This window comes from Pipra filicauda, unplaced genomic scaffold (assembly GCF_003945595.2).
Source record: "Pipra filicauda isolate LSUMZ 115617 unplaced genomic scaffold, ASM394559v2 scaffold690_size370485_pilon, whole genome shotgun sequence".
NCBI classification, from domain to species: domain Eukaryota; kingdom Metazoa; phylum Chordata; class Aves; order Passeriformes; family Pipridae; genus Pipra; species Pipra filicauda.
In genome coordinates this window covers 104570-121109 of record NW_024104854.1, presented here as the reverse complement: position 1 = coordinate 121109, position 16540 = coordinate 104570, and the positions used below count along the sequence as shown (strand labels likewise).

The 16540-nt window shown below is 52.1% G+C and overlaps 2 protein-coding genes across 6 annotated transcripts in view; both read right to left on the bottom strand.

The window, feature by feature from the left end:
• Positions 1-670: 670 nt before the first annotated feature.
• ELAC1 (elaC ribonuclease Z 1) lies at positions 671-5941 on the bottom strand. Of its 3 annotated transcripts, none has more exons than XM_039388858.1 (4): positions 5225-5941; positions 4153-4331; positions 2628-3095; positions 671-1723 (listed from the first exon to the last, which is right to left on the bottom strand). In XM_039388858.1, the coding sequence occupies exons 2-4, from the start codon at positions 4307-4309 to the stop codon at positions 1230-1232; spliced, it is 1119 nt and encodes a 372-aa protein (XP_039244792.1). In that variant the 5' UTR covers positions 4310-4331; positions 5225-5941; the 3' UTR covers positions 671-1229. The 3 variants fall into 3 exon arrangements, with proteins under 3 accessions (XP_039244792.1, XP_039244791.1, XP_027605235.1); XM_039388857.1 differs by lacking the exon at positions 5225-5941 and adding an exon at positions 3604-3814 and having other exon boundaries at positions 4153-4231; XM_027749434.2 differs by lacking the exon at positions 5225-5941 and having other exon boundaries at positions 4153-4447.
• A 4263-nt stretch (positions 5942-10204) lies between these two features.
• Positions 10205-16540, bottom strand: part of ME2 (malic enzyme 2) — a 30312-nt gene continuing 23976 nt past the window's right edge. For all 3 annotated transcript variants that reach the window (XM_039388855.1, XM_027749428.2, XM_039388856.1), the window contains exons 13-16: positions 14181-14283; positions 13622-13692; positions 13108-13206; positions 10205-12729 (exon numbers count right to left, since the gene is read on the bottom strand). In XM_039388855.1, the coding sequence (XP_039244789.1) occupies positions 12580-12729; positions 13108-13206; positions 13622-13692; positions 14181-14283 (423 nt within the window). In that variant the 3' untranslated portion in view covers positions 10205-12579. The remainder of the gene's footprint in view (positions 12730-13107; positions 13207-13621; positions 13693-14180; positions 14284-16540) is intronic.

Here is a 16540-nt window from a genome sequence, read left to right as displayed (position 1 = left end):
CCGCAACCACACGTGGGACGGAGCCCATTTGAGGGACGGGGGGTGGGTAACACGCAGAACTCAGCTCGATCCGTTCGGCCAAACACTAGGAAATCACGCTCCTTTTTTCTTTTTCCCTTTGAAGGCTGTTGCTCAGTTAAAGCAACAGAAGCACAGGCACAGGTTGTAGCAGCTGGACTTAAAACCCGCCGGGGTTTTCAGCGTTGATAAGAAAGCCACAAGGAGATAAACATCCCGGGGGATATTTAGGCTGGGGTTTTTTTCCCGAAACCACATAACTTTTAATTTCGACCACTGAATCGAGATAAAACCCTGGAAACTCCCAAACTGCCACTTCGAGGCATGGAAGAAAAGGAGATAAAAGCCGGGCCTGTGCGTCCCTTCACGGAAAGAACAAAGTCGCTGCAGAAAAACAGGCCGAGCCGCGCCAAGGTGAAACTCCTCCCACGGGGGTATTTCTGAAAACACAAGCGGGCCTTTATCGGGGCGATTTATCCTTGAAAGCGCACTTGGAGGGAACACTTCAAGGAAGACTGCTTGCCATCTGCCTTGAAGACTTCCAGAGCATGCTTCCAAAACCTCACTGGCGCGGGGGGGATGAATGGGTGGGCCCGATTTAGGGCTGGCGCTTCCCGGCTTTAAATGAACCAAACTGTTAAGAGCAACTCGCTTCTGACAGGGAGCCTAAGCTGTGTTTATTTATGAGAAGACTTCACGTGCAAACGTGAGAATCGGAAGGGCTCCTCCACTTGAGCACAGCAACACCCGCTTGGCAGAGCTCTCGACACATTAATGAATTCAGTGCCCTCTCACACAGAAACTGGGTAACAGTCACAAAGCACTGTGTGCAAGTTTGAAATGGGTGTTGTTCAAAAGCTCTCAGGAGGCAGGATGGCTGAAACTGCTCTGCAGAGCACAAACCTTCCTGGAGGGGTGTGTGAAAGCCAAACGATGATCCAGAGCTGCGCTCCAGGGAATCTCCAAGGAAAGCTCCCGGGCTGTGAAGGCTCGAGCCATCTGGGGAGGCCAGGTGTCCAAAACCACCCCTCATGAATATATTCCAGCTCCAGATGCCTGAGCATCCTTCTTCCTTTGCTTTACAGCAGCAGCACTAACTGCACCCGGCGCTCTGAACCGATCTCTCTGCGCTCCAGGGGAAGAGAATTTGTTCACCAGACCCCCAACAGTCATTTTTAAGCGCTGTCCAACACCCCCCCGGCCCTGTGCCTTCACTCAGGGCTGGCCAACGCTGCTGTTTTTCCCTTCTTCATGGGAATCTCTATTGTCATGAAGTCCTCAGCCAGTGTCACCTCCTGTCCCCCCAGCACGGACTCCGCCTGCCTCCCCAGCTCGGCCACGTCCGCGTCCCCCTCCCCTGCCTGGCCGGCCGGCTTGTACCTCTGGCTGAAGTGGGTCAAAACCAGCCTCTTGGCCCGGCACAGCCTGGCAAAACCCGACGCCATCCCGGGGGTGCTGTGCCCGTGCTCCCTGGCCTTCTCCTGCTGGGTGTCGTCCAGCGTGGCCTCGTGCACCAGCACGTCGGCGTCGCGGCAGAGCCGCGGGGCCTCGTCCCCCGGCGCCCCCGAGCAGTCCCCCAGGATGCACACCTTCCTGCCGGGAATGGGCTCTTCCAGCACCTCGCAGGGAGAGATCCTCACTCCGTTTTCCAGCACGACTGCGGCCCCGCCCTTCAGCTTCCCGTACAGAGGGCCCGGCTGAACTCCTGGCAGACAGAAAGGCGAGAAAGAGCCCGTGAGCAATAACAATAATAATAATAATAATAATAAGTAATCACACTCGCTACACTGTAAGTATATGGCGTGTCAGGTTTAAAACAAAGATCACTTTGAATGTGCTACATGTAGAGCTGGCTCGCTGAAAAAAACCACGGCGTCAGTATATAAAAAATCAACTGATATTTCACGTTTTTCGTACAAATAAAGAGCCCGTCACATTGGCGGGAAGCTTGCTTGAAGAAAACCACAGAAACATGGCATGGTTTGAGTCAGAAGGGATTTTAAGGGTCATGGGCAGGGACACCTCCCACTAGCCCATGTTGCTCCAAGCCCTGTCCAACCTGGCCTTGGACACTTCCAGGGATCCAGGGGCAGCCACAGCTTCTCTGGGCAACTATATAAAAAAAAAAAAGCTATATTTTTCTCACTAAAGCCAACAAAGCCATGCAAATACACTGGCCATACATTTTCCTGAAAGCCACGTGGAGTTTTTTAAACTTCGTCCCCTGAGCTTGCTTGCTCTTCCCACTGTGAAAACGGGGAAATTAACGCAGCATTAATTGGCATTGGTGTCACACGCCCATTCAGAACCCTGCATGGCTACGGAGCATTACAATGCCTGTAGTGGAAAACTGAATTAAAAGAGATTATGGACAGCAGCTCCTGGCTGCTGCTAGAACCCCCCAGGAAGGGGTGGTCACAAAAAGATTTCAGCTGCCAGGAAACCCGGCCGCGTTATGTTTGCCGAAAACCAAGAGGCACTGCTTGAACACAAGAAATTGGGGATTAAAAACAACCCACAAAACCAACCAACCAACCAACTAACCAACCAACCAAACAAAAAACATAAAAAAAAAACCAAAAAGAGGAAAGATGAGTCGAAGTAGTTACCAAGGTCTTTCAGTTTCTGCACGTTGAGCCTCCCAGGCCGGGGCTTCTCCTCCAGCACGAAGCCGAAGGAAGGGACGCGGTGAAAGAGGCGGAACGCCCTCAGCACCAGCTGCTCGTCCTCCTCCAGCAAGTAGGAGCCCTCTCCCGGGTCCAGGCGCAGTATTCTCCCTCCAGGGCCCTGGGGAGGCACCTCACCCCTGTCCAAGTGCGAGAAGTCCCTGAACTCCTCCGCGGGGCACTGGTCCCGCGTGGGCACCAGCTCGTGGACGGCGTAGGGAAAGAGGAGCTGGGAGTGGGACAGCTCCAGGCTCCGCCACAGGAAGCTCCTCAGCCCTAAGGGCCCGTAAATATCCACGGGTGGCTTGTTTGGGTCGGGGCTGCTCTGCAGGCTGAGCGTGCACAGCAGGCCGGGGAGCCCGAAAAAGTGGTCGCCGTGGAGGTGGGTTATGAAAATCTTGGTGATTCTGCCTGTTGGGTTGGAACAGCAGGAAGAGATAAAACAAAAAAAAGGGAAAAAAAAAAGACGGGAAGATAAACAAACAAGGTTCAACGACACTCAGAAATAATCACCGCTCGGGCAAGGGGGTTTCGATTGAACTTTAATTTGATTTTAAAAATTAAAAAAAAACCGGCGTTTGAGAAATAAAACCCTGAACCAGAGGGGTAACACCCGGGCTTTGCTTCGTGTCCGAGCTGCCTCACTCCAGCCCCCAGGTGCTGGGGCCCTGCCCCCCTTGCTGGGTTAAAAAAGCCCAGAATTTTCTCTCGTTGCAGGCACACGTTCTTTAACCAGGGCTGCCTCAGCCTGCCCTGCTGAGTTCCCACCTCCACGGGGCAAGACATCTCCCCCAGCATCTGTCGGAACTAAAGCGAGAGGAAGGGCAGGAGGACCTCCTTCTTTCGGTTTAGTAAAATTAAATTTAGCGAAATCTAGTTAAAAAAACCCAGCAAACTTAGTAAAAATTAGTCCATCCACCTGCCATCCACCTGCCATCCATCCCCTTCGTGTTTTGGAGGAGCAGGAGCCCGGATTTCTGCCTGCCACTTGACGATTCACCTTCATTACTCAGCAGCCAGGAGTCGGCTCCTGCCACCGCAGGCTGTGAAGGCACGGGGACTGCAGGCGGGTCCCGTCCCCAATTTATCTGCCAAGCCATAAAAGTCACCACAAACACGCGACAGCCTCGCTGGGAAGGGAAAGCAAGCGCAACGTTTGCCCGCAGGGAAGGCACACGGCGGGTTTTGCCCAGAGCTGCCTCCGCGCGAACAACAAACTCTGCTCCGGCTCAAAGCCGGTCCGTGATTCCCAGCCTCGGAATCACAGAGCAATCAGTGCGGGAGGGTCTGGTTCTGGAACACGGGTCGTGGTCGCTGCCCAGCAGGTTCAGCGGCGGGGCAGCCCCCTCAGGCGCGCTTGGCCTGTGTTCAAACACCTCGAGGGACGAGGCATTTCCTTCGGGTCGCTCCAAACTTTTCCCCCTCACCAAAAAAAGAAACAAAAAAACCGCCTTTCGGCAGCACAGACCTGCCCTGAGGTGGCTCCTCATGAGCTGTGTCTGGGTCCCCTCCCCGCAGTCGAAGAGCCAGCACTCCCCTTCCCGGCGAAGCACCAGCGCCGACGCCCCTCTGGTGGGAGAGGGGTATGCCGAGCCCGTGCCCAGGAAAGTTATCTCCATGGACATCCTGGGTGTGCTGCTGTGGCGCCTGGAAGAGAGATTTTTGAGCTGCTGCACGTCAGGCATCGATTTCTGTGCTCTGCTGAGCAGGGACAGGCCCCCGGGAATGGCTGGAGCTGTGTCAGGGCAGGGTTAGGTTGGAACTCAGGAGAAGGTTCTTCGCCCAGAGGGTGGTTGGGCACTGACCAGGCTCCCCGGGGCAGTGGGCACAGCCCCAAGGCTGACAGAGCTCCAGGAGGGTTTGGATGATCCTCTCAGGGACAGGGCGGGATTGTTGGGGTGTCCTGTGCAGGGCCAGGAGCTGGACTGGATGATCCTTGTGGGTTCCCGGACTGGATGATCCCTGTGGGTTCCTGGACTGGATGGTCCCTGTGGGTTCCTGGACTGGGTGATCCCTGTGGGTTCCTGGACTGGGTGATCCCTGTGGGTTCCTGGACTGGATGGTCCCTGTGGGTTCCTGGACTGGGTGATCCCTGTGGGTTCCTGGACTGGGTGATCCCTGTGAGTTCCTGGACTGGATGGTCCCTGTGGGTTCCTGGACTGGATGGTCCCTGTGGGTTCCTGGACTGGGTGATCCCTGTGGGTTCCTGGACTGGATGATCCCTGTGGGTTCCTAGACTGGGTGATCCCTGTGGGTTCCTGGACTGGGTGATCCCTGTGGGTTCCCGGACTGGGTGATCCCTGTGGGTTCCCGGACTGGGTGATCCCTGTGGGTTCCTGGACTGGATGGTCCCTGTGGGTTCCTGGACTGGGTGATCCCTGTGGGTGCCCTCCCAGCTCAGAACACTCTGTGTTTCTGTGTATTTACGCTGGGAAAGAAACCAGCATTTTTGTTTTAAATGAACGAACGCGTCCTCCGTGCCGCAGTGCGAGGACCAAATTCCTTCCCCCCTCCCCCCCCAAAAAAAATAAAAGCAAAACCTCCCTGGAGCAGGATATGACTTTCAGGCAACACGTCCCTTACAGGCAGACCTTTTTGTCAGCGGAAGGCTGCAAACACGCTGCCCAAACACGAGACCTTTGGGGGTTACCTGGAGAAACAGCCCTACCCACAGTCGGAATTGCTCCAGTCTCTGAACCCACTGTTATCTGTTTCTTCTGTGCTCCATTTAAACATTGAGTTTTCCTGCACAGGCTTTTTTGCTCCACGAGCCTTTTCAGAGTCACGGACACCGAACGGCCCCTGCTGACATTCACACGCCACTCCCGGGCGTCAGGAGGGGGCAGCCCAGAACCGCAGAGGGGGAGGATTCCCTGGATGGGGGGCTTGGGGCAACCTGAGCTCCCGGTGGAAGGTGCCCCTGCCCACGGCGGGGGGGTGGAACTGGATGAGATTTAAGGTCCCTTCCTTAATCCAGTCTGTGATTCCACGATTCTCAAAGCAAACAGCCCCCTCCCGAGCACACCAAGGTGCAACCTGGCCTTGGGGGGCCGGGGAGGGGTGTGGCAAATGCCCGTCACACCCCCGAGAGGCAGAAATAAACGTTTTGCTTCCTTTTTCTCCGTGTAAAATCGCAGAAATGTGCAACAATTGAATGGCTTCGGTTGGAGGGGATTTTAAGGATCATCTTGTTCCAGCTCCCCTGGCACGGGCAGGGACACCTTCCACTATCCCAGGTTGCTCCAAGCCCCGTCCAACCTGGCCTTGGACACTTCCAGGGATCCAGGGGCAGCCACAGCTTCTCTGGGCAACCTGTGCCAGGGCCTGCCCACCCTCACAGACAGCAATTCCTCCCCAGTATCCCATCTAGACCAGTTTGAAGCCATTCCCTGTGTCCCGTCCCTCCATCCCTTGTCCCGAGTCCCTCCCCAGCTCTTTTGGGGCCCCCTGAGGCACTGCCGGGTCCCACCTCCCCCGCATCTCCCGCGGGGCTCCGGGAAGGGGTCCCGCAGGGCTCGGGGACACGGGGAGGTGACACCGGGGGGGAGGTCACATCCCGCCCGCCCCGCTCCGGCCCCGCTCCCGATCCCGTCCTACCTCCCCCGAGCGCCCGCCCCGCCGGGACGGGAAGGGGAAGGACCGGGAGGAGGAGGAGGAGGAAGGGCAGGAAGGGAAGGGCTGCGGGAGGGGCCCGGCAGGGCAGAGCCCGCCCCCGGGTTCGTGCTTTTCGGATCCGGGCAAACGGGCGTGTAAATCATGGAATTGTTGATGTTGGAAAAGGCCGAGTGCTGGTGCTGCTCCCGGGCCGGGGCAGCCCCTGGATCAATCCAGGCCAGGGATGAACAGATGGAGCAGCCGTGGGGAGAAGGTCCTGGGGGCTGGTGGGGGAGAGGCTGGACATGAACCAGCCCAGAAACCCCCGTGCCCTGGGCTGATTCCACAGCGTGGGCAGCAGGGCAGGGGGGGATTCTGCCCCTCTGCCCCCTTGGGTGAGACCCCCCTGCAGAGCTGCCTCCAGCCCTGGGGAACAACAGCACAGGGACGTGGAGCTGCTGGAGAGAGTCCAGAGATGCTCCAGGGCTGGAACCCCTCTGCTCTGGAGCCAGGCTGGGAGAGCTGGGGGGGTTCACCTGGAGAAGAGAAGGCTCCAGGGAGACCTGAGAGCCCCTTCCAGGGCCTAAAGGGGCTCCAGGAGAGCTGGAGAGGGACTTGGGACAAGGGATGGAGGGACAGGACAAGGGGGAATGGCTTCCCACTGGCAGAGGGCAGGGTTAGATGGGATATTGGGAAGGGACTGTTGGCTGTGAGGGTGGTGAGGCCCTGGCACAGGTTTCCCAGAGAAGCTGTGGCTGCCCCATCCCTGGGAGTGTCCAAGGCCAGGCTGGATGGGGCTTGGAGCAACCTGGGCTAGTGGAAGGTGTCCCTGCCCATGGCAGGGAGTGGAACTGGATGATCACTGAGATCCCATCCGACTCAAATGATCCTATGATTCCAGGATTCTGTGGAAAGACCTTTAAGACCCTCACACTGAACCATTTGCAAAGCCCCTCTGCACAGAGACTGTACCAATCCTGTAGAGGTCAAGCATTGGGTTTGTTTTTTTCCTTTTGTCAGAATAAACACAACCAGGTGTGATTTAGGCAAAGGGAATGCATTTTACTAAGAAAATAGAAGACCGGAACACACATTTCAATAGAGTTACATTATAAAGGAGGGAAAAAAAAAACAACAAAACCCATAACCAATCCACATTTACATAGTTTTAGTTTCAGCTGAGCAATGACCCTCCCAGGCACAGCCAACCCTGCACAGATCAGGCTAGAACTGTCCTCACAAGCGCCCCAGCAGACTTACGTTGAGTTGTGTAAGGTAGATATGTGTAAGACAGAAACAAATGCAGGTTATTCTGCTGTTTTACTGACCAACCAGCCACCTCACTACGTCTGCGTAGTCCCAGAAGTGTTTTTATCCCTGTTAGAGTGTAACCACCCGGAGGATGGCTGAGCCAAAGCCAGTGGTACTCGCAGAGCTGAGTGGGGGGGGTACCAACGCCCACCGTGGGGTTCCTGCAGCACGAGCAGAACACCCGATGCCAGAGGACACTTTTTGCACCAGCTGTAGCCGTGGTCCCCCGTGCCACTGGGATGCAGGTGTCGGGACATCTCCCTCCGGAGCAGCCACCAAGGAGCATCTCCATCACCATCACCATCACCATCTCCATCACCATCACCATCACCATCACCATCTCCATCACCATCAACATCTCCATCAACATCTCCATCGCCATCTCCATCTCCATCTCCACGGGGAGCTGCGATCCGGGCAGCCACGGGAGGATGCAGGGGTGAGTCCTGATGGACCTTCCTGGCCGCTCATCCCGGGTTCCTGACGCCGTGGTGATGTGCATTTCGGGGTGGGCAGGTGGGTAGGTCGGTCAAGACAGGTCCACACAGAATTAGATGTCCCCTGGCCAGCAGCAGCTGAGTGACTCTGCTCAAATTCAGCTGCCCAGTGGGTGCAGTTAGAGGTTTGCTCTGTATTTCCTCCTTGCTCCAGTACTCAGTGTTAACACCAGTCCCTGCCTGTCACATATGGCTGTTATAGAACGGGATAGCAGTACACACCATCCTAAAAAGAGTCCAAAAACAACAGTGGTTTTCTCCAGTTCAGGAATAGCACTTGCAGCTGAGACAGGAGTCCAAAGTGTTCTTACAGTCTGATCTGAGAGTCCTGCAGATAACTTATCCAGCGGGCAGAGGAGTTCAAATCTGCACCTCTGAGGTCAAGAGGACCCGGAGCAAATGAACAACAACTTGGGATTGGCTTTGGCCCAGAGTCAGCTGAACTAAAATGCACAGTTTGAGCTGTGCAATAGTGATCCCCACTCTCCCACACGCAGGGCTCCTAATGAGAAACTAAAAGGTGTATCATTCATCTCTGCAGTTACTACCAGAGCAGCTCGACAGAGAGTTACTTTATCCCCACTTTTGTAAAACAGAGTGCTGGAAACAACAGTTACAGAGAAGACACACCACGGGAAACCTGTCACACACCACTCTGCACCTAAAGTGTCGCTTGGCTTTAAGCTTGGAAAACAAACACAGCACATCAGGATGCATCACTGCTCACAGACATCACCGAGGACTTGTGCCACGAGTCACGTTTGGGTTTCAAACTCTATCAGGTACAATGTTTCCTAATGGTCGTCTCCTACCCGTCACGTTGGCGCCCGGGCAGAGGCTTCGGGAACACACAAACCTTTGTAACATCTTTGAACAAAAACACGTGCATTTTCGTAAAAAAAAAAAAAAAAAAAAAAAAAAAAAAAAAAAGAAAAAAGGCTGCACTCCACCAGTTATCTATAATATCCCCAAAACAGGTTGCTGCCAAGAGGCTCAGTCCTGCTCCTGCTGATTTCAAGGACAAACCCTGGAAAGGACTGACCTTGGTGGGAGTTCCTGATCCTCTCAGAAGGGCTCTGCACACCCCAAAGAGTCCTTTATACCATTTGGAGGGCAAAAGTCACCAGGGCTGTGTGACAAGCCAGAACACTAGTTATCCTTTAGATGATGCATTCTTTTAACTTACACTCTGTAGCATCACAAAATGCATCCTGGTGACCACTGTTTCCCTTTGCACACTGTGTAAGAGAAATTTCTGTGTAGATATAGATCAGTAAATACTTTTAAATAAAATCAGCAAACAGAAAAAAAATCAGGCTAAGTTGAATATGAAAAAGACACTGTGGGCTCCTTACTAAGCAGCAAGATTAGCAGCTGTAATTAATTCAGAGATTAATTGTATCTGAAGAATACAGAAGACTGAAGATGGACTTATGCACCTTTAGAAAAAAAAATTCTGGAAAAGGCAAAAGGGAGGGCAAAATGGATTTAAACCGTGAGCTGGCACGTTGCCTGTTGCCAACAGAAAGCAATGGCTGCACATTAAAGGGAAAATTCCACCACCTCTCTACTGCAATCTAAAGAACCTGGTCAGACAAAGCCCATGGGAGTAACAGATAAGGTCTGACTGGTACCACCCAGCTGCCCTGACAGGGACAGCTCAGGGGGGCACAGCCAGGCCTTCTCTGCCCCTGAGCTCTGACAAGCCCACAGCCCCACCAGGGCTGGGCACTTTTCTAACCGGAGCCTCCAGGTCAGCCAAGGACTGATTTCTCCCTCACCTGTGCTGCTGGATTCCCAGAAAAATTATGCAGGTACTTGGGAAAACCCCCACTGCCAGCCAGTTCTCAACAATCCCCCTTGGCATCTGCTTAAAGACAGCAGGGAGCCCGTGCCAGGAAGGGAAGAGACTGCACTGCACAGAACAGGCGTCCTCCCCGTGTGTGACAGAGGCCAGAGCTGCCTCTGGGAACCGCAGTCACTCCTGCCCCAGGCAAAAACTCCTGCTGTGCACAGGTAACACTGCTTTCCCCAGCTCCAGGTTCTCCTGAGGACTATCAACACCCACTGGTTATGGACAGTGACTGCACTTCTTGCCTGGAAAAAAAATAATCAGACTGAAGAGGTGGACGCAGATCTTTATTTTCTGAGACAGAGTTGTACTCAGGGACCGATTGCTCTGCCTCTGTGACCGTTCTCAGCCCGGACATGAGATCAGTGCATTGGGTATTTTTGTTACTCATCTGCCTAATTAGACTCCTGGCAGAAGGGAGGGAGTGTGTGTTCCCAGTATACTGGAATCCAGTGATGCAGAACCCCACTGACACACTACAACAGGCCTCAGACAGAGCTGGATTTTTTCGGAAGGCAAAAAACCAATTCATACACTAAATAAATAATCTCCAGGAAGATCACAAAAAATTTAAATACAATAAAAACCAGGCATAGCAAAAATAGATGAAAAAAGCATTCTCTGTAAAAACATCATATTATGTGTGTGTTGGTCTTTATATTACATGTGCAAGTTCCAAACCCCGTGCATTGCCCGACTTGGCAATGAAGCACTTCGAGCCCCACCACACAGCCCTTTACCACAGGTTGGATACCACAGTTTCTTCCCCACACCACTGTTTTCTGTGTTTATATAATCAGTCTTCTGCCCCCACTTAGGTAAAGCCTTCCCAAAGCTTACTGTTCTTTGCATTTCAATACACGAACATAATTTCAAACCCGGATATTGGGCCGTAAGTGCCAGAGATCACGTCCAAAGGGGGTGCTGAGACTGTCTTCCCCTGCTCTATTTTTGGCCTATTCTGTGGAGACTGCGTTTTCCCACATAAATGAAGACGTGAGAGAGGTTGCTTGCCATGGTTAAATCCTGGGCAAGCTTTACTTTATGTCTTTGGATTCTGCCCTCCCGTTTGCCAGCACAGCCTCGCTACATATATCTATTTATTTACTCTTGTCCTTTTTTCTGTGCCTTGATGCAGCAAACTGCGGAACAGCACCTTATCTTTATTTCTGTTCCTGACATATCGCTGCTCCTGCTGCAGAGAACAGATCCAGGGAAGCTGCAGCTATCACAGAGTGTCCTTGCCTGCCCGTACAAAGTAACAGAGGGCACTTCGGCCCCACACCCATGAAACAAACAGCCTGACACCAGCGCACGCTGCGGCATCTGTAAACAAACGTGCAGGGCCGTCCATTTCAAGGAAAAAAAAAATTCAGCCTGCAGTTTTTGTTCTCACACAAGAGCTCTGAGGAGCTGAGCCTGTAAATGGAGCGAGGAAGGTGGAGTGATCAAGGCAGAGCTCGCAGGCTTTGCATCTTTAGAGTCCAGCGCTCAGACTGACCTGAAAACACCGGACTGAGACCACAGGAAACACTCAGCCAAACCTGCGTAAATGGGTGTGTTAATAGCTGCCTGTCAACACTTGCTGTTTCAGCTTCGTCAGCTGCCCGTGGAGTGTTAGTTCAAAGTGGTGAGTGAGCCCACTCAGGAGTTTTCGAGTCAGCAATTCATAAAGACATCATACACGAGTCTTTCTGTGAGAACAAGGGGATGCAAGGGAGAAAAACTCAGAAGAAAAAAATTTTAAGAAATAAAGAAAAATCCTTTGGTACCTCACCTCGCAGTCCAGTGCATAAAATCTCATTGTAAAACCTCTAAAAGATTTCTGGTTATTACTTCAGATCCTGCGCTTACCTGATAAAAATTTGTTATGTGACAGCACAGCTCTGTTTTCAAAAGCTACGAAGTGATTAATACTGTTTTCAGGCTTTCCAAGGATAATTTCAACCAGCTCACATTTTTCCCGAGAACAGATTGCACGCGGTGATGAAAACAAAAAAAGCAAAAGCTCTGCTGCAGATTCCAGAGGCGTACACGGCGCTGCTGCTCAAGGAAACGGAGCAGACAATGCCGCCAAGAAGCCTGGACACGGGCATCTTTAAACATCAAACAAAGCCCACCGGACTGTTAAATTTACCTTGAAGCAGCTGGGGCTTTTTTTTTTTTTTTTTTTGACAAGTGCTCTCTGTTGATGTCACCGTGTGACAACGCCAGGGCAATTAGAAGACTGATTATTAAAGGCAGAAACAAATCATTCAGGAGATCAGGCAGCGATGAGGGGGAGCTATAAGCTCGTCGTCAAACTCGTTTAGCTAAAACATCATTAATAGAATTCTTCAGTGTGGCGCTGGCTCTAAGCAGGAAATGCAATGTCATCGTTCAGATTCGTTTTGGAGGGCTCTCTCATCCCTGTGGCAGGATGCCATCATCCATACAGTTTAACAGGTGAACTGGGGGGGAGAGGGGAGGGAGTGGGGAGAAATCAACCTCGAGTGAAAAAAACAGAGCAAAGGGGGTGGGGAGGGGAGGGGGGAAAAGACAACGAAACGAGCGAAAATAAATTACAGATTATGATTTAAGTTGGTCTGAAAAAGGGATCCCTGCAGAGTAGAAGATGCTGCCTGAGGAGCGCGGCGGCGCCTCAGTGGACCTTGGACTCGGGCCAGTCGTACACGTCTGGCATGAAGGACTCGTACTCGTAGGACCAGACCTTGGAGCGGATGTAGCGGTCCTTGTCCTCGGGCTCGGGGTAATGGAAAGCCATGTTGTTGGCGTACAAAAACTCCATCACCTGCAAAGCCAAACCACCGCTGCAGCCCCCCGTGCCTGTGGCTGCAGCCACGGCGCAGCGCCCAGGCTCACAGCGCCCAGGCTCACAGCGCCCAGGCCGTGCCCTGGGCTCACACAGCCCGGGAAGGGAAACGCCAAAATCCCGGCTACAATTCCCAAGCGCCTCGGCAGGGACCTGAAAGCTCAGGGTCCGAAACTCAGAGGAGGATTGCTTTGGCCCACCATCAAACAAACTGTGTGCTTGTACGAGCATCTCCTCCCAAAGGCACAAAGAGCTGGGCGTCCTGTGCCCAAGCACCTCGTGTCCCTGTGCAGTTCAGGAGGTTAATGTACACACAAGCCACTTCTAGTGCAGACCACTCTTATGCTTCATACTCACCTTGACAGCGATAGAAATAGAAACTTCCCTGATATTGGACAGTGGAGGGTAAAGTCTTCCTTGTGCGAGTTCTTCATCACTCAACTGTTCTGCCAGTGCCTGAGTTAGAAGAACAAAGTGGTTTCATTTATGTGACCAACAGCATCCTGAAACACCTGGGAGAATCAAGCTGCAGTGCTCTTATTACCAGAGTGCCCCCAAAGCACAGGAGTAATGCAGTCAAAACCCCCAGATTCTCCATCTGAGCCCACATCAGCAAACCCTGATGGTTAAGCACTTAGCAAAATAAGATCCTGGTTCTTTGGAGGACGAGTTCCCCATAACCGTGGAAGTTACAAGAGCATGACGTGCCTGCAGAACTGACCACCACGTGTTTGGCAGTTTTTTACCATTGTGGAGGGATAAACCCAAGAGAAATCAGACAGGAAACCAGAGTTTCATCAAGACTTGAGAAGCTGCCCACCAAGCCACCCACTGTCGTGTCAGACACAGCCTGCTCTGCTTCCACACTCACCTTAGCAGCCTCCAGGAAAACCTTGTCGCTGATGTGCCGGACGCTGCTGAGGATCACAGCCAGAGCCACGCCTAAAATGAAATCACTGCCATGAGGGCCACATCACCCCGCAGTGTGCAGCCTGCTGACGGGAGGCTGGGAGTCATCTAGAACGTTATTTCTGAAAATATTTGCACAGACGCGACTCCGAGAATTATTGACTCCAAGAATTATTAACATTACTTCAAGCGCACATTAACATTTATTCTCTCCTCCTCCCCCCTCCCAAAAAAAAACGAAAAACAATCAGGGGAACCCATAATGCAGCAGCTTCCAAAGCCTTTAATGGCACTCTTTTGCTTTCTTACAAATACTCATCTGGGTGAGCTCACTGTGTCACATGTGGAGCTGCACGTGCCTAACATCCGTCCTGAACTGCTTTTCTCTCATTTTTACGAGTCCTCAGCTTTAACAGATGGCAACATCTCCTCACGCTGCTTCCCTAGCTGTGGCAAGGCAAGAAAAAGCGCAAACAGCCCCGTCTTAAAGAGATTAAAAGAAGGGGGGGTTTATTTATCACCTGGGAAAATGTAAGCGTTGTTTCCTTGGCCGGGCTTGAAGGTCCTCCCGTCCTTCAGAGTCACCAGGTCAAAGGGACTGCCACTGGCAAACAAGCAACGGCCCTGTGGGACAGAGGAATACCCACACAGTCAGGCAGCTGCTAAAGAGCAATCTGGAGGCAGGAGACAAGCACACGCTTTGAGCTGAGGCAGGGAAGCCATTTATCTGTTTTACCACGCCTCGCTCATTAAGGCAGCAGCGACTTCGAGGAACCTCTCAGGCACAGGATGTTAAAACATCTCTGAGCGTGAACTACACCCTCCAAATAAACGACCTCTTCCTCGAGCACTAAAACCCCCTGAAGGCAAAGCATCTTGACACTGAGTAACAGGTTTAATAACATTAGCGTAAAACATTTAGGGCTCCCCAGGACCTCGGTGTTCGAGGACAATTACTGAAGAAGCTAAAGACTTGGGAGCTGTGTTTAAATGTCAGGGCATACCTATGGCGTTTCCTCCCTTTTTGAGAAGGGAGGAGAACATATGGATTTTTAGAGAACAGAACAGAACACACAGAGGCATCCACAGGTGCCACCTAGTGGGAAAAAAAAATTAAAAGAATAAAAGGTTGGTGATGGTGCATCTTCATATCCTTGCTGACTTCCTTGTTTGGCCTAAGATTTCACACCAGCCAGGGTCAGGCTGTTCCCAAGGCCAGGACACACACGGGGTGACAGCCCGATCCCTTAACGGCCTGACAAACTTGATTAGTTAAGTGACAAAATAAATAAAGTTGGAGATTTGCAGAGAATCACAGAATAGTTTGGGTTGGAAGGGGCCTCTGGAGACCATGTTGTCCATTTTCTAGGTAGTTACTGCATCCTGAAGGGAAAAGTATATTTTGAAGGGCAAACTATGGGTAAACTCAGTACATTTCAGAGAGCTAAAAAGAACTAGGAAAACAAACAGCAGAAGGGGAGAAAAGGTTAAAGAGACAGAAACATCACCAATTTTATTAATAAGGACTGGAACCAAATCACACCCGTTCATTTACCGACCAGTAACATTTAACTGTCCAAATAACCCATTTCTGTAAAAACTGCCAGCAAAAATTAGGGTGATTCCCCTCTAGCCGTGCTGCTGGCCTCCTCCAGCCAGAGATGCCAGTAGTTTCTACATTTATTCATGCCAGACAAAGTCTTGGCTGCATAACTAACTCTTGTTTACTTGCTGTCCGAGATACTGGAATTTAATTTCATGTACTGCAACACTGCCCAACTCACTATTCTGACTAATGCAGAATATCTGAGAGAGATTAAACCATCTTAATTTAAAAGTTTGTCCCGGGAAGGGAATGGAGCTGGGGAAGGGGTTGGAGCAGCAGGAGGGGCTGAGGGAGCTGGGGGGGCTCGTCCTGGAGAAAAGGAGGCTCAGGGGGGACCTTCTGGCTCTGCAACTCCCTGATGGATCCAGGGAGGAACTGAGCTCTGCTGCCAGGGAACGAGGCACAGGAGGAGAGGAAACGGCCTCAAGTTGTGCCAGAGGAGGTTTAGATTGGATACTGGGGAAAATTCCTTCAAGGAAGGGGCTGTCCATCCCTGGCACAGCTGCCCAGGGCAGTGTTGGAGCCCCCATCCCTGGAGGGAGTTAAAAGCCCTGTGGATGTGGCACTTGGGGACAGGGGTTAGTGGTGGCCTTGGCAGTGCTGGGGAACAGTTGGACTCCGTGGTATTGGAGTTCTTTTCCAACCTGAAAATTCTGTGATTCTACTGTTGGAAGATCCAGATTTTGTCCAGAGGCTGTTATTCCAGAGCTCACTCTTGACTTGCAAATCTCTGTAGCGGGAGTTCCCTCCGAACTGACATGGAAGAGAATCCGGGTGTCAAATGGAGACATGGAATTCTGCCCTTCCCGCTGTGACACTGACACTGCTGGGGCTGTAATGCTGGAAACTGAGCCACACTAACAGAGCAAGAAGGAAGGAGTCTACAGTTCTGCATCAAGACACAAGGAAAGAGCTCCACCCACCGATTTTCACACATGAGTCACTTGATTTGGGATTGTATTTACAAAAAAAAAAAAAAAAAGGAAAAAAAAGAAGTTCTTTTCAAGAGCCCCAGCCCTGAAGTCTGCAGGCAGGCCCTGTGGCCTGAGGAGGGATCACAGCCAGCTGCAGCCTGCAGTGTAAAGGAAAGGCACCACCAGCCAGTTCAAAGCCTTACAGCCAGTGCTCTGTCTGCCCCATGCTCCCATGCCCCCACCTCCTTCCCCTCGGGCTCCCTTCAGACATGATTAGTTTTACACAAAAGCTGTGCAGAAGGACAGAAGACCTTCCCCTTTAAAGGCAAACCCAAGGTCTGGATGTGCTGTTAAGATAACA

Bases quoted from the DNA above. Each gene is read 5' to 3' on its own strand.
- ELAC1 (XM_027749434.2), bottom strand. From the start codon at position 4,369: ATGCCTGACGTGCAGCAGCTCAAAAATCTCTCTTCCAGGCGCCACAGC. The intron at 3,096-4,152 runs GTCTGTGCTGCC...CCAACCCAACAG, and splicing joins GAGGAGCCACCTCAGGGCAG to GCAGAATCACCAAGATTTTC. The intron at 1,724-2,627 runs GTAACTACTTCG...TCTGTCTGCCAG, and splicing joins GCAGAAACTGAAAGACCTTG to GAGTTCAGCCGGGCCCTCTG.